The 15436-nt window shown below is 38.4% G+C and overlaps 1 protein-coding gene across 8 annotated transcripts in view; it reads right to left on the bottom strand.

Annotated features, from left to right (window-relative positions):
• Positions 1–11835: 11835 nt before the first annotated feature.
• Positions 11836–15436, bottom strand: part of QKI (QKI, KH domain containing RNA binding) — a 162895-nt gene continuing 159294 nt past the window's right edge. For all 8 annotated transcript variants that reach the window (XR_008462318.1, XR_008462319.1, XR_008462320.1 and 5 more), the window contains one exon: positions 11836–15023. Coding sequence is in view for 5 of the 8 variants with exons in the window: in XM_054162768.1 (XP_054018743.1) it covers positions 15007–15023 (17 nt within the window). In the remaining 3 variants the exon portion in view is untranslated. The remainder of the gene's footprint in view (positions 15024–15436) is intronic.

Here is a 15436-nt window from a genome sequence, read left to right as displayed (position 1 = left end):
TGCTTGTGCAGCTGATTTTCCTTTGGTTGTCAGATCCACTGCTGACCTCTACTACGTCTGGCATTCCCATATCTCTCTACAATGACAACATCATTATTTTTAGAATTTGGAATGTTAGAGAGAAGTAGAGAGAGGAAAGGCGATTTCTACCCAAAATGCATGCCCCACTTCTATCAAAACTTCATGGATAAGGTATTAATTCAGCCTTTAATTATAAAGGAAATAGGTAAGATAAGCCTATAACTAACAAGCACTACAGCTGCTGGTTGAAAGACCTTTGGGTCTTGTAACAAGTCACAATAAAATGCCTGGTGGTTGGAGTTATAGCTTATTTATAAGGATGCCTTAAGCAAAATCAGTAGGAGAGGGAAAGGGGAGTAAATATCTGACCAGAAATTGTATTTAATTCATGGACGAGCAGGCGATGACTGAGGAGATCCAAGAATGCTGGGTTTATAGGCATGAAAATAACACCAGACACTGTAGGTTTGCATTGAGGGCACCAAAATAGAAATCTTGTGAAGCAAGCAGGTGGGGTTGATTTTAGTGCAAGAAGGAAGTGTCTCTGAAGTTATCCATTTTCTTTTCAAAAAGAAACTCTTGCAGCAAGTAGAGATCAAATAATTACTTTGCCCCTATTTACAAGGTATCTCAGAATAGTAACAGACACAGCAGCAGACCACACACACAGGAGATGATTAAAGGAAGTCAGGGGTCTGAAACACAGAAAAGCTTGTGATACAGAAGAGAAGATTTGCATGGACATTAATATTTCATGACCTTCCAGTCATGTGGTTCAAGACAAGTATCTGCATAATAAAGTAGAATTGTCTGCCATCAGGTTCCATACTTCAAGACATACTTGAGTCATAAAGGTGTTATTTACATGCCTTTATCCATGAACAGAATGCAAAAACCCCTGGATTTCTGTACTTACAATAGGGGAACCTGGAAGGCCTGTCTGAGGGCTTAGCAGGATTTAAGTGGAGCCTCTGCCCTGGGCCAGACCTCTGCACAGGCTCAATTTCAGCCTAAAAGCAAAGCATACATAGTATTTTTTGTACTGCAGACTTATTAAATCCAGTACAAAGGAAAAGAGCTACTGCACCGTTGGTACATCTCTTCTGCCATTTTTCTGACCTGTGAAATAAACTTGCTATTTACATGCAAGTGTATAGGTATCAGAGCAGACAGAAGACCTTGGCTTCTCTGCCATTATTCCCATTATAGACACAGCTGGTAATTAAATTTGGGGGGAAAAATCCCAAACCATAGATGACTACTTTTCTCCCAGTGAAAAGAGCAAAATGTGTAAAGGATTAAGCAGAAGTATTTCAGCCCAGGATTTTGGCAATTATGCTTCATAAGATTTTACTCGGAGCAAACAGTTTACTGTGGCAACATAAGCAGGTCCTTTCCTCCCACACAATCAAAGCTAGGAATTTTCCCTGCCTGCACATGTCTGTCTGTGGCTAGAATAAACAAGTGGAGCAAGTGGTTCGGCTGACTCACCAGCACAACGAGACTCTCCTGTTGCCACCAGCCACTGATATAATTTTTATCCTACCTGTGCAATTGTGATCTCCCTTTCCCAACCTTCTATCAGCCATCAGGCTCTTGACTCGAACATCAAGAGTCAGAATGACATTGCTAAATTGTCCAAGGGGCATCCTTCAGAAGAACAAGGCACGTTAGCATGGCTTGTCAGATCTGCTGCTGCTCTCATTCTTGCAGGGCTCTCTGTGTGCATGAAGAAGAAGGGGAGCGAAAATGAGAAGTTGCAGAATGAAAAAAAAAAAAAAAAAGAAAGGAAAAGGCACAGCACTAGAATTGCACCAGGGTTTTACTGACAAGAAATATAAGTTCTTGCCCAGAGAATTTATAGCTGAAATGAGTCTAATAGCACAGGACCTGATGGCCCTGTCTGCATGCATTGCAAATTACTCACATGAGCAGCGCCACTGACTCCATGTGAAGGATTCTTAGACATGCACAGTGTGGCTCACAGTGATTAGTGACAGCAAACTGCAAAGGAAAAGGGATGACAAAGGAGAAATTGCTCTAAGGCAACATTTACAGCTTCCCTCCCTCCTAAAGAGTCAGAAGTTTGACTATTTCATTCACCGGTTTCACTTTTGTTTTAAACCAGGTGCTTGCCAGAGTGGAAATAATTCATTTCAAGGTTCCTTCACACAGGGAAGTCTGAAAACAAATCCAGAGAAGGAGAAAGTCCTACTTCAGTAATATAATGTATTATTGCCACTGTGATGTACATAACAACTAATAACATGCAGTTGTTTGCCAAGATTGTGGCAGTTTTAGGCTGATACCTAGGAAAATTTTCCACAGATTGAGTAGAAAAGTGGTAGACTGTAAATCAATTACCACTGGATGTGAAAGGGAATATAATGATAAGGTCTGAATAATCCCATTGGTCTGATAACCAACTTTTTCTTCTTGGCTTTTTGCTGTAGCAGATACTAGCTGGTGCTTTTGCTTGGCTGTTGCTGACCCTGGCTGCATTCTTCTTGTGGCTGAGTACTACTAAGCTATTCTCTGCTCTTCTCTCTCTCTTTTACATTGTATAGGGTGGGGGAAGGGAGCAGAGAGGGGGAAGCTATTAGTAGCTCCCTGGTTTTGTCCAGGGGGATTCTTGTGTAGTTTATAAATTGTAAATATATGTAAATATTGTGTATTTTTAATATATTAATTGAATTTAATATTTCTAGATTTTAGTGTGCTTGTAAATATAGCTTCATTTGCTTTCCAACTGAGCTAGTCTGGCAATTTTATTGGGGGGGTGGGGTGGGGTATTTTCAACCCACCACACAAGATAAAAGCTTAGAAGAATCTCAATTAAGGAGCTAAATCCCCACATCTCAACTTTACACGATATAAGGATGGTCAAAAGTGTTTGGTTGCCAGCTGGCACGTGGTTGAGTTTGACCACAGACAAATAAGCTAATACTGGGGTTTGCTGTGACTAGTGGCATGGCTGATAAGATCTTTCTGTTTTATATCTACCTTCTGACCCTGACTCTTGCTAGAGAAACTCAGAGCTCTGTCTCAAAAACAGAAGCAAGCAGAAAGCTCACTACAGAGACGGCATCCCAGATATAGCCATTTACAGCTGTGAGACTGAGGCTGCAAACTTGCATCCAAGTTTGCTTTTTTAAGGCATTCCAGTTTCAAAAATCATATGGTAGCCTGAGAGCTGAACAATCAAAACATCACATGATTGCACAGATCTGGTGTGTATTATTTTTGTGTCAAGGAAGTATATTAACAAACACACAAAAAGGCAGCGTGCAGCACTTGAATGTGGATTTTTAAAAAGCCCCTTGATTTTTGAGTTCAACTCTCCAATGGAGATGGTGTGTGTCACAAATAACCTTTACCACATTCAATGACTTATGCACCTTTGTTTAACAGGAATGCTACCTCACTGCAACTGTATCCAGACCTATGAGTTTACTGTGTATTACAAGAGATCCAGATTTCTGAATGGCAGCATGTGTTAAACCATCACTGTATTGTGAGAGTAGGGGGATTGCTATAGTCAAAAGCTCAAAGATGTTCAACCTCAACACACAAAGCTCAGTGACAATATCTCTCTGTGCTCCTCTGCAGTAGGTTCTGTGAACATGGAAGAGTTCTTGGAGCAGATAGGTATTATCCAAAAAGGCAGCAGAAAAATTAAACCACCTTGATATTTTGCTGTCTGACAACACTAACAATCCCATGTTGTACCAGGAAATTCTGACTTCTACCAAGCAGACTTGCAATATTGTCCCATTTGGCCTATTCTCCTGGGTCTCGAGAGCAATCCCCATTCCCCACTTCTACATTCCACTGGTAAAGAAACAAAGCAGCACTGTTCCCTGCAGCTGCATTTCTGTCTCTTCACTTCTCCTTGGACTTGCCAGCTGTGAAAAACTGTCACACAGCTCAGTCCATCCACAGTGAGCCTGCAGGATGGAGAAAGTTATGAACACAAAGCAAGAAACAGCCATCTCTAGCACATCTGATACTCACTGGGGTAATACAGACTGAGACTAGAACACAGCTGAACTATGAGATTGTGCAATCTTAGCCACACTGTGGGTGTGACTAAGTAAGAAGTCAACTATTTTTTAAAATTTTTATTTTTGTTTGGCTCACATCATTTATTTTTAAGTGCATTCAAGACTGTAAGACACTTCAACACTGTGATGATACCTGAGAGCACTCAGCATTGAACTGTTCGAGCACTCCACAGTCTTAAATGCAGTCATCCACTGCTGACACTCTACTGGGGAACTCAGTTAACCTCACTTCACCAATGGGGAATTGAGGTACAAAGATTCAGAACAAGAGCAACAAAGATACTTGAGAACACTGAGCTTTTTTATGGGTAGCTGGAGGATGTAAAAGGCTAAGTTACAACTATACACTGAGGAGAGAGAAATACTCAGGCAGCTGAGCTGCTAAACTAGTTATTGTGGGTGTGGTTGGAAGACAAGGATTTATTGCTCCTCTGCTCTCAAGCAGGTAATATTATCTCCAGATACCAGGGGTTTTCTTTTTTTGTTGATATCGCTAAGAACAGAAAAAAGACTACAGAACCACAGAACAGTAGGACTTGGAATGGACCTCTGGAGATCATCTAGTAAAACTTCCCTGCTAATGCAGGCACACCTAGATCAGGCTGCACAGCAAGGCATTGACAAGTGTTTTGGAAGCTCTCCATAGAAGGAGACTCCACAGCTTCTCTGGGCAGACAATTCCAGTGGTCTGTCAGCCTCAAAGTAAAAAGGTTTTCTTAAGTTCAAGTGAAATCTCTTGTGTTCTAGTTTGCACCCATGGCCCCTTGTCCTGTCACGGGACACCACTGAGGAGAGCCCAGCCCTATTGTCATGACCTCCACCCTTTATTTATATGTCTTGATAAGATCCCCTCTCAGTCTTCTTTTGTCTAGGCTAGACAGCCCCAAGTCTCTCAGCCTTTCCTTGTAAGAGAGATGCTCCAGTCCCCTAATCAACCTTGTGTCCCTCCATTGCACTCTCTCCAGTAGCTCCTTATCCTTCTTAAATTGGGGAGCCCAGAACTGGACACAATATTCCAGGTATGAACTCACCAGGGCAGAGGGGGAGGAGAACGTTCCTTGACCTGCTGGCCACACTCTTCTTAATGCACCTTATAACACCGTTGGCCTTCTTGGCCTTGAGGGCACATCCCTGGCTCATGGTGACCTTGCGGTCCACCAGCACTTCCAGGTAATACAAAGTGAGAGAGTTTTGTTTTATGGAACAAAAGAAAAAAACCTCTTTAGATAAAAGTAATTACACTGCATACTTCGACACATGAATAAGGCCTAATCTCACTTCAGGTGGCTGTGGGTTTTTTGGTGGATTTGGCTGCAAGGGTCCTGCCCAAAAGTGGATGATTCACACAGAATCACCAAGGTTGGAAGAGACCTCAAAGATCATCGAGTCCAACCTGTCACCACAGACCTCATGACTAAACCATGGCACCAAGTGCCACATCCAATCCCCTTTTGAACAACCCCAGGGATGGTGACTCCACCACCTCCCTGGGCAGCCCATTCCAATGGCTAACGACTCTCTCAGTGAAGAACTTTCTCCTTACCTCGAGCCTAAACTGCCCCTGGCACAGCTTGAGACTGTGTCCTCTTGTTCTGGTGCTGGTTGCCTGGGAGAAGAGACCAACTCCCTCCTGGCTACAACCACCCTTCAGGTAGTTGTAGAGAGCAATAAGGTCTCCCCTGAGCCTCCTCTTCTCCAGGCTAAACATCATTAATTAATGAAACATCTCAAATCCAGGTGTTCCAAGTGTTAAGATTTGTGTCCTCACCATCGAGACATATCTCTTCCATCTGCTTGGATAGAGTTATGTATGTTTTAAGAAGTTAAAAAGTAAACTTTTTATATAATGTCACACTTGTACATCCTGGTTTAGAGCTGAAGTCTTGCTTGTAATCTTTCTATACCGGTAAGGAACTGTGCCACCTGGCCTAATGAAGAGAGAATTTGTCCATTAAATGTATGAAAGCACAGAAGTGGGCAGGGCAGAACCTCAGAAGAACATGAAATTCAAATTATGCTGAAGGAGGGAAAGATTTCCAACAGAGAAATTAACGAGTTTGCTTAATATAGCGGGGAGTTACAGCAAACCAGCCATTATCAAGGACTCATTCAAGGACTGAGAGAATTTCAATTCTCTTCACTTAAAATTCCAGCCTACAGTCTCTGATGAACTTCTTGTCAGCATAGCATGTGATTCTTGACAACGCGGCTCTCATTTGTCTCCTATAGAGTCCATAGTAATTTTATTCATATAAATTCCAAAGTAATTTTATTCATCTGTTGAGGACAGGCTTCAAAGCTCTGACATTACTGTTATTCTTTATCTTCTTTCAGTCCAGAGAAGCATACATTTTCTATTTTCTCTCAGAAACAAAGATGAAGATCTGCTTCATTTGTTGCCTTTCATGAAAAGAATCAGAATTGTCTCATCACTAAGGTTGGATTGGAAAATTCACACAAGAGCATGCAAGCAATGGCCTTGTGGCCCCCTCTACAGTACTGGATCCACCCTCCACAAAATGATCCAGAGATTTACCTGTGAATTTTGCCATGACAATTAACATGCAGGAACATCTCTGAATTGGTAACAAATATTTAAACTTCTGGAGATTAGCAGGTAGGCTAACAAATAAACTGTTCTACCTGCACTGTAATTTTACCATATACTACCTAAAATCTCAGGCCTAGACCTTTAAACTTTTCCTTTGAAAAAGGCTGTGCTCCATGTGAAAAGACATAGACATAGCCACAATTCTCAGTATCTTGTCAATTCACTACTTCTGAACAGTCTTAGTCCCATGAAAACCACCTTGTCTGGAAATCCTTTGGAAAGGTGTACACAACTAACAAGATAAACATTACACTGCTCTTACACTGTGCATTTCCAATGCACATAGCACAGCGAGACTCCAAAATAAAGATCCCAGTACTCCTATGGTATATTAACACACTCCCTGCAATATTATTGCTCATTCAACCTGCCTTTTTGCTTTAATAACTTCTCTTTAAAACTCTGTCCCACTAAAGTATAAATCAATACATCTTTCATGATATTGAAAGAATCTGGATACAAAAGATGGATTTTCATAGATTTTATGAAAACAAACCAAAGGCAATACCGCAACAATTACTTGCTGAAAGACTGACCTACAACAAGGGAACTTGGGATCTTCCTTGCTTCCTGCACCTGTTTCAAATGACCACTCTCAGTGAACAGAATAGCCACAGCATTCTGAGAATGTCTCACTAACAGAAGTTATTTCTCTACTTAGTACCTAATCTGCATAAAACATTTATAAATAAATAACATTTTAGTCTTCATTTACTGATGAGCTGTGATACGACAGTGTTGAGAGATGTGCCACTAGCTGGTGCTTGTTGCTGAAGATGAAAACATGTTGAAAACACGATAGGAATTAAAAAGGCAAACACATGCTATGGTACTTTCTTAAAAAAAAACCTTTAAAACATATATTTTGGGAGTTATGGTTACTTATGGTTGGTAAGTTTTAGAAGAGTTCAACTCAACAGGATCTGTTATTTGTCTATTTTTAACTGTTTGTGAACTTGATATGGATACTAAGAAAACAATTGGATCACTCGCTCTATTTGTTGGTAGGCCTGAAGGTCAAAGTGAAAAACTTGGTGCACTCTTTGGAATGGATGCCTTTTATCTTTTTGACATGGATAATGCTTAAGCTTGCATTTCCTCAAGGGAACTACACTAACTAGCAAAAATGTTCAGGAGATATCTAGCCACATTAGGCCAACCTCTACAAACATACAAAAAGATTTAAGAAAGCATTGGTAGAACAGTATTAAAATACTATCTGTTTATATACATTTTCCAGACATTAAATTCCACATCTAGCTTTTAATAATCAGTAAATGCAGTTCTAAGCATGAAGGTGATAATAACCAGGTATTATTGACTTGATGCAAGAGGTAAAGAAGATTATCACAATTCCATTTTCTAGGGATCTAGATGGATGAAGGAAGAAGTTTACAAAGCGCAGCCAAAGATGGCAGAGCAAATGAAACTGTGCCCAGGACTGCAAAAGCACAGATGTGCTTGCATTGGCATCCAGAAGAACAGCAAAGATGTCAAGGGCTGCTTTACCTCCTTGAGTGGCACACACCAAATAGCATCTCCATATTCTATGAACTACCACCATTAAAGCTAGGTCAGCTATGACTATATGCCACCAATTTGTTAAGAATCATCATTGAAACTATTTTTGAATTGACAATTATGCAAAGTTTTTCTTCCTTCCTGGAAGAATGAAGGAGACAAAGCATACCTAAACACTGGTATTTAGCCTCCTCTCCCTATTTTACCAGTCCAAAAGATGCCACGTTCAACCTTCACTGTACTTCTGAAGCAAACCACTTTATTTAAATGGTGTAAAGTAGGACTTTAGCAAATGACACCTTGGTAAAGAAATTGTCTTAAACTGTAACTAGGTATCATCATGTAAGTATAATTGAAAATGTTAAAAGACTATAATCTACTTCTTCTCCAAAGTGCCTCTCACTAGATTTGTACTAGTAGCGTAGCAGGTTCATTACCTTAATTTTCTATAGTAATCAGAACCTCCCCCTGCCAAACCAGTACGTTAGTTTTACTACAAAGTAGTAGTCCACTTCCTTATTTACATCAAATAATTGTAACAGTGATGCTTACAGAAGCACAATAACATCAAAATCCCTCGGCTGTGTTTTAAGAAATGCATAGAATCAGTGCATCCACAACTCTGTATTCAAAATGTGTATGGCATGTTTACGATACCTAATGCACACTTGCTTCACCTAGAGTTGCACACAACGGCACATGCAGTAATAAACTGTTCAGCAGAAAATGCCCTGGTAATCAGACAACTTAAGCCTTTTGAACAATTAACATCTTTCACAACACTGCTAAAAGCACTAATGAAAATTGAAGTGTGAAAAATGTATATTCTTTATTCTGCTCTTTAGGTACAGAATAAAACTTAACTTTTCAGAAAATAAAACTATAGCTACAGCTTTGAGAGCTGTCAGTTTGCTTTTGAGGATAAAGTACATGCATTCTTTCCAGTTACTTTATTGCACACAATGTACAGTTATAAATGATGTTTTATTTACATGCGTTTTGGCAATGTCCATGGTTTGTTTCTTTTCTCCCCTCAGAATACATTATTTTGCACAAACAAAACCTTGAATGTTTCACACAAACTGCTATAATACAAGTCAAAGGATGTAAGGGTATATATTTTGTCTTACTGTTGTTTTTTTTCAATTAATTCTTCTGTTTCAGATCTCAGTTATCTTTGCCTTAGGAATCAGATTCCTCCCAAATCATCTGTTGTCAAAGACGGACATCTGAACTACTGGCACCAAGAAACTGCCACTGCAACCTGCTGTGCCTAACACCCACCTCCTATGCAGAACCACAGCACCTGCAATTAATGCATAGGCACATAGAAGGAAGAGCACTACTTCTGTTAACCAGTTTGATTCCGCATTGATTACCATGTGGTAAGGTTACGGTTCATGTGTTATTTGAATAGTATTTTAGCAAAATACATCAAATACACTAATATAAAAGTTGAAATTCCAGTAACAATTACGTTTTTCCAACCTTAGGAATGTCTTACTCGAATTCCATTCTGTACAATGTGCTGTTTATGATGACTGCTATGTTTACCCAGACACAAAGAATTAAGTTTGGTATCCTCATGCTTCCCCTAAGATAAAGTAGTTTCTTAACAGATTGCAAGACACTTCAACGTTTTCCTGTATTTTCAGGGCAGAACCCTTTATAAAGCAAGAGTACAAGCTGGGAATAAGCAATCCATCACATGCAGATTTTGGACATACTTCTGGAAGGTATGATCAAGTAAAATATCTGTATTTTCAGTATATGCTGCTCATCAAAAACATACTAAAGACATCCCTGAAGACTCTCCATGAAATACACTCTGATGGAGAACACATTAAAAAATACTCTCAGAGAAACATTTGTTGTACTTTGGTACAAGTTCACTTTTCAGAAATAGATAGCATTGCTCATGTTCTACTTTGAAAGGCTCTTTTAAGTTCTGTGTATAGAAATATTCTTCAATATAAAATACTTATCTTTTGTCCCATCTGAGTAGTTTCACCTAAATGAGAGAGTACTTCACAGAGTTTTCATGTGTGTCTCTGACAAAATTCTTTAGGAATAGAAATTATTGGCTTTGAAATTGCACTTGTACCATTACCCAATCAAAAGGTCCTGATGTTTTCTGTTGTATTTTTTTATTGTCTGTCTGTGGTTGATTTTTAGGTTAACAACACATTTATGATCTGATGATCTGCTAAATTAAAAAAAAAAAAGAAAGGAAAAAAGTCTGTACAAGTGAACCTATTCTAAATGCATTATTTCAGTTGTACCTATGTTCTCATAAAAGAGAGCTACATGCCATTAGAAAACTAACATTTTCTTCAGAGCTAGAATATTTTGTTCCATAAAGATGCATTCTATTAGCAGTTTTACTAGCAATACTGAGAACTTTAGAAGTTTCATATTGAATGGACTTCAAGATAAGTAGATTAAAACATCATAAATTAAAGGCATTTCAACAGATGCAAAGCCTCCTCATCTGAATTTTTTACTATCTACAAGAAAAAATAATAGGCTTTCACAAGCACTGTTGATACCTGAAGTTATCTACATAGAGGATCTCCCTTGACATTAGTCATAATTACCATCCACTTAAGATTACAGATCTAAGGGGATGACCCAGGATATGTAAGAGAGCCTCAGACAGAAGAAACTCTAAGAAAGAGAAATGTTTATGTAAAAAATTATTTGCATAGATGTGTATTCAAAACAGCATTTTCACCATGTAAATTCCCTGCATTCATGTTCCTACAGTCATCCACAGGGAGAAAGATCACATAAAGGCAGCCCTGGAATTCAAAATGGCTGTTGCTTGGTAATTTAGTGAAAGGTCTATTTTTGTACTTTCTGCAGTCATTAAGAAATGATCCAGTTTGACCTCTGGCTTACAGAAACTGTACTCCCCTGAGCTAGGCAATACTTGTAGACTATAGCAGATCTACAACAAAAAAAAAGCCCAAACAACTAAACCCAAACCCAAAACAAAGAAACCCCCCAAACACTGAAGAAAATAAGGCACTTCTGGCAAGGAAAAGCCCTGGAGTCTGTATTTCACTGTATGCTAATTCTGTCCAGAAGTATTTTGTGCTTAGAAATGTCACATGATGCAACAGTCAATCAGGTGCCAAAACCAACAAATCAGATTACTCTAAGATTAACTGCTGTTTCTGAATGGTTCAACAAAGAATCAAACTGGTTTCTGTACACTGCCACAATTTACCAATACACTGGGAATCTTTGCTCTTTTGCTGTGAGCAGAGAGTCATTATTTTAGAGAAAGAAAAAGAAAGTGTGGAATTAGTAATGCAGATGCTGAAAGGCAAGTGGCAAGACTCTACAAGAAGAATGCCTCGAAAAATGCTACTTTGTTCCCGTTTCCACTGGCACCTATTCCCCCAGGTAAAAGGCCAGAATGACCAAAGCCAGTTTAACAGTAGTGTGCAGAATGTCAGCCGACAAACAACATAAAAACAAGTCACGTTGTGTTATCTGTGGTCACGTTCTTCAGGGTTAGTCCAGTAACTCAAGACTTTACATTCTTCCGTCTTTATTTTTAACTTCAATTAAACATATAATGGTTAATAAACAGACATAGTCCAGAGTTAGTAGGTTGGTATTATAACATTTATTAAAATAATGCTATGGGTTAATAGAAACAGCAAAGAACCAAAGAATTAAAATGCAAGCTATGTAAAAACCCAACTAAAACCCAAATATGTCTAATGTATTCATCCAGTAGCTAACTAAAACCCAAGAAAGACAACACTCCCAATATAATAAAGTACTGCAAAACAATTGGCAATTTTTCAGTTATCAAAATCGTGGGTTTTGCATTTTGTATCCTTTTTTTCTCAATCAGGAAAAAAATTCTTTTGAATGTTATATAACATACATATAAAACAAGATAGAAAAATACATTATAAACTTGTAACAATGGCTGTAAATACATTATCTTACATGTTTCTCATAGGCAATAGGTTGGTTATGGTACATACATAGCATGAAACTACTAAGATAATAAAGAATAGACAAATACATGTCATCTGTACGGTTACATACAAGCGACACTCCCATCTACCCACTCTAAAAAAATTACATAATACTGTCAGAAAGAAGTCTTAAAACTACTTATTTTAATAAAGAAAAAGTCATTAAAGAATGATAATACTGAGAACCAAGGCATTCAGAGATTTCAGAAGTCATGCTTTTTTTTTTCCTTAAGCTGATCCAAAATTTTGTCAACTAAGTTTTCAAAAGTTTGTTCAGAGCAAACATTACTTTCACATGTCACACATCTATTTCTTACACTTCCCCTCCCCCCAGTAAAAGACCTTTGATAAACATCTAAAATGTCCAGGTTTTATCATAGTTGAGATGAAACTGGATCAAATACTGGTATTGTTTTAGCAAATCCCTCCTCAAATGTTAGAGTGTCGCAAGTTTATTCAACCAACCAACCAAAATAAAATCAAAATGGCACAGCATATACTGTAGGTAAAATCAACACAACTGTATGTGTAACAGGAAGACAAAGCCAGTGGCACAATAAACAAAAAGCTAGATGAATACGGAAGGATGAATGTCTATTGCATAGTAAATAAACTGATAATCATTTCCAGGTGAGACAAGATGTTAGATGAAGTCACCATGCAGGTGCTTAAAAATGTAAGCCCTCTTAGCTTACTATTGACCTTTCGTTTGGAAGCTGTGAAGATTTGCAGGAGGAGAATAAGTTGACATGAGAGGAATAGTTATCACCTGATATTTGCCAAGTATAGTACTGAGCCCCATACGAAGTAATACTTAATGTTTTCAGAATTAAACACTGTGCGTTCAACAGCTTCAGCTCTTGCACTTGCCCAGCTATATGAATCTCATGTGGAAATAAGGGTTAAAAATAAAGTATAGCTGGACATCAATCTATTAGCTGATGCTCCTCTCCTGCTTATCTTACAAAGAAAAGCCAGTAGACAGTTCTAATGTCAAAGAAGAGCTGAAAAAGAGTAATTTGCATGCTGTTTGCCACTGCAGGAGCTGCTTGTGAAAACTGGAGACACACTCAGACTCTAACTGAAAACTAGCTAAGCACTTTCAATTTCATTATCGACAGAACATCAGTTTTCTGGGTGATGCCAAAGGCTACGATATTTGATGTTTGATTTATTCCAACCAAAATCAAGAAAACTCCTCTCCCTCCCTGAAAAAACCCTCCATACTCCCAGCTCTACAAACATTTGTCAGCTAATAGTCTCTTTCCGCATGAGACAATCTGTATCACGGAACCCTTTGGTTTACATTGCACAAGTACAGCAGTTGCTATGATTTACAAAGTAGAGCGGCTGAAATAACGATGGGCTGGTTTGACGACAACTTAGCAAGGATTTTTCCATAGTGAGATTTTGGCAAAGTTGTATCACACTAGTATGGCAAAAATCAGGTAATTAATATGGTCAACTCATCATTTGTCTTTCCTCACAGCTTCTTTCACATACTGGGCGACTGAGTGGCATGCAGTAACTTGTCTGAGGGAGAAGCTGATTATACAAGACATTTGACTAAATGACCATGAAGAAAATAAGGCACTTCCTTTTCTTTAGACTTATTCCAATACTTAAAAAATAAAAAAGAAAGACTAAAAGGCTCTTTTGGTCTTTTGTTTCTTGACAACCACCAGAAAAAATCATTTAATGAAATAAAGGGTTTCTTTGTTCTTTTTTTCTTTTTTTTTTTTATAACACTTGAAAGTATAAAATGCTACATTTCAAAAAATATATTTTTTCTGCACCAGCACCCTTGTATAGTAAAAGTATCTACTTTTTTGTTCAGTTTGTTTCAATGCACTACACTTTATCTACAATTTCATTACATGTATACAGCAAATAGGCAAGCATGGCTTTTACATCCTTAATGAAATTTTTTCTATACAGGGAGGTTTAAAAAAAATATTTGAACAGTTTGCCCAGTAATGTGACACATAATGCATGTACCTTGTTCTCACGTAATCTTCTGAGGAGATTAAAGTATAGTTAAAATAATTTAAATTCAGATTTTGCTTCAATAGTGTTGCTGTTTTGTTCTCTGCATTAACGTAGTTCTGAAAAGTCATCATAATCTGCATTTCATGGCACACTTTCCTTTAAAATGTCCGATTTGGCAGGCAATAGATAAAAGGCTGCAGCTCCTGCCCTTTGAGGGCATGAGCAGTGACTAAACAGCATATCAAATTTTGAATACTTTTTTGGAATCCCTTCCCCAATGACATCCCTGACCAAAGGTTCATGCATGATGCATCATCACACAGTACATTCAGAGAGAGCTTTGACTTTTTTTTTTTTTCCTTTTTTTTTTTCTTTTTTTTCTTTTTTTTTTTTGTTTGAGAAGAAAAATATTCCTAGAAGTCTCTCACAGTAACTGCCTCTGTCATCGGGTAGTTAAGGGACATCTGTCTCCATCTCGTGCGAGGCCTCCTTACCGTTCGCTTGGGGCGGGACACTAGAGGATGATCAGTGCGGAGGGATGAGTTGGACCTTATTGCTTTACTACTATTCAGTGCAGGTTCTAGAACCACCTTCACCCAAACAGGAGAACAACAAAAAGCGGAGTTGGAGGACAACAATTTCTTTGTCTGTTTTGTTAGATGGTAAGACGAACGGACAAGTGCCCCAGCTCGCTGCACTGAAGACAGGCAAGCAAAGGCGTTTACCAGTTAACTGATCAGCAGGCAGGCATGGTCAGGTCATCATTGGGTGAAGAGTTCAGAGGTCAGAAGGTCATAGGTTAGTTGCCGGTGGCGGCTGGGTGGTTAGAAACAACAAAAAAAAAACAAAACCAAAAAAACAACAAAACAAACAAACAAACAAAAAAACAACCAAAAAAAAAAAAAAAGAAAGAAAAGATAGAGAAGAGATTAGTTCCAGCTAGTGACGGCTTAATGACAACATGAAAACTAATCACAACTAATAAAAAAACCAAGCATGTTTAATTCTGACATACTGATCGACACCATCTACAGACTGCAATAAAATCATGACAGCCCTCCATCATGATTTGGACATGTGAAGGAGAAGCCCGCTCCCACAAAACTGGTTAACAGGAGAAATAGAGATAAAATACAACTAATGACTAATGGTTAGTAGCAGTCGATGAAGGAAATTGGAAAATGAAAAACAACAAACAGTTTTGGAACTAGGTAGAAGATTTCTGGAAC

Source organism: Dryobates pubescens, chromosome 6, assembly GCF_014839835.1.
Source record: "Dryobates pubescens isolate bDryPub1 chromosome 6, bDryPub1.pri, whole genome shotgun sequence".
In the NCBI taxonomy this organism is placed as follows: Eukaryota; Metazoa; Chordata; class Aves; order Piciformes; family Picidae; genus Dryobates; species Dryobates pubescens.
The sequence above is the reverse complement of the archived record's forward strand: the minus strand, read 5'-3'. Positions and strand labels throughout refer to the sequence as shown.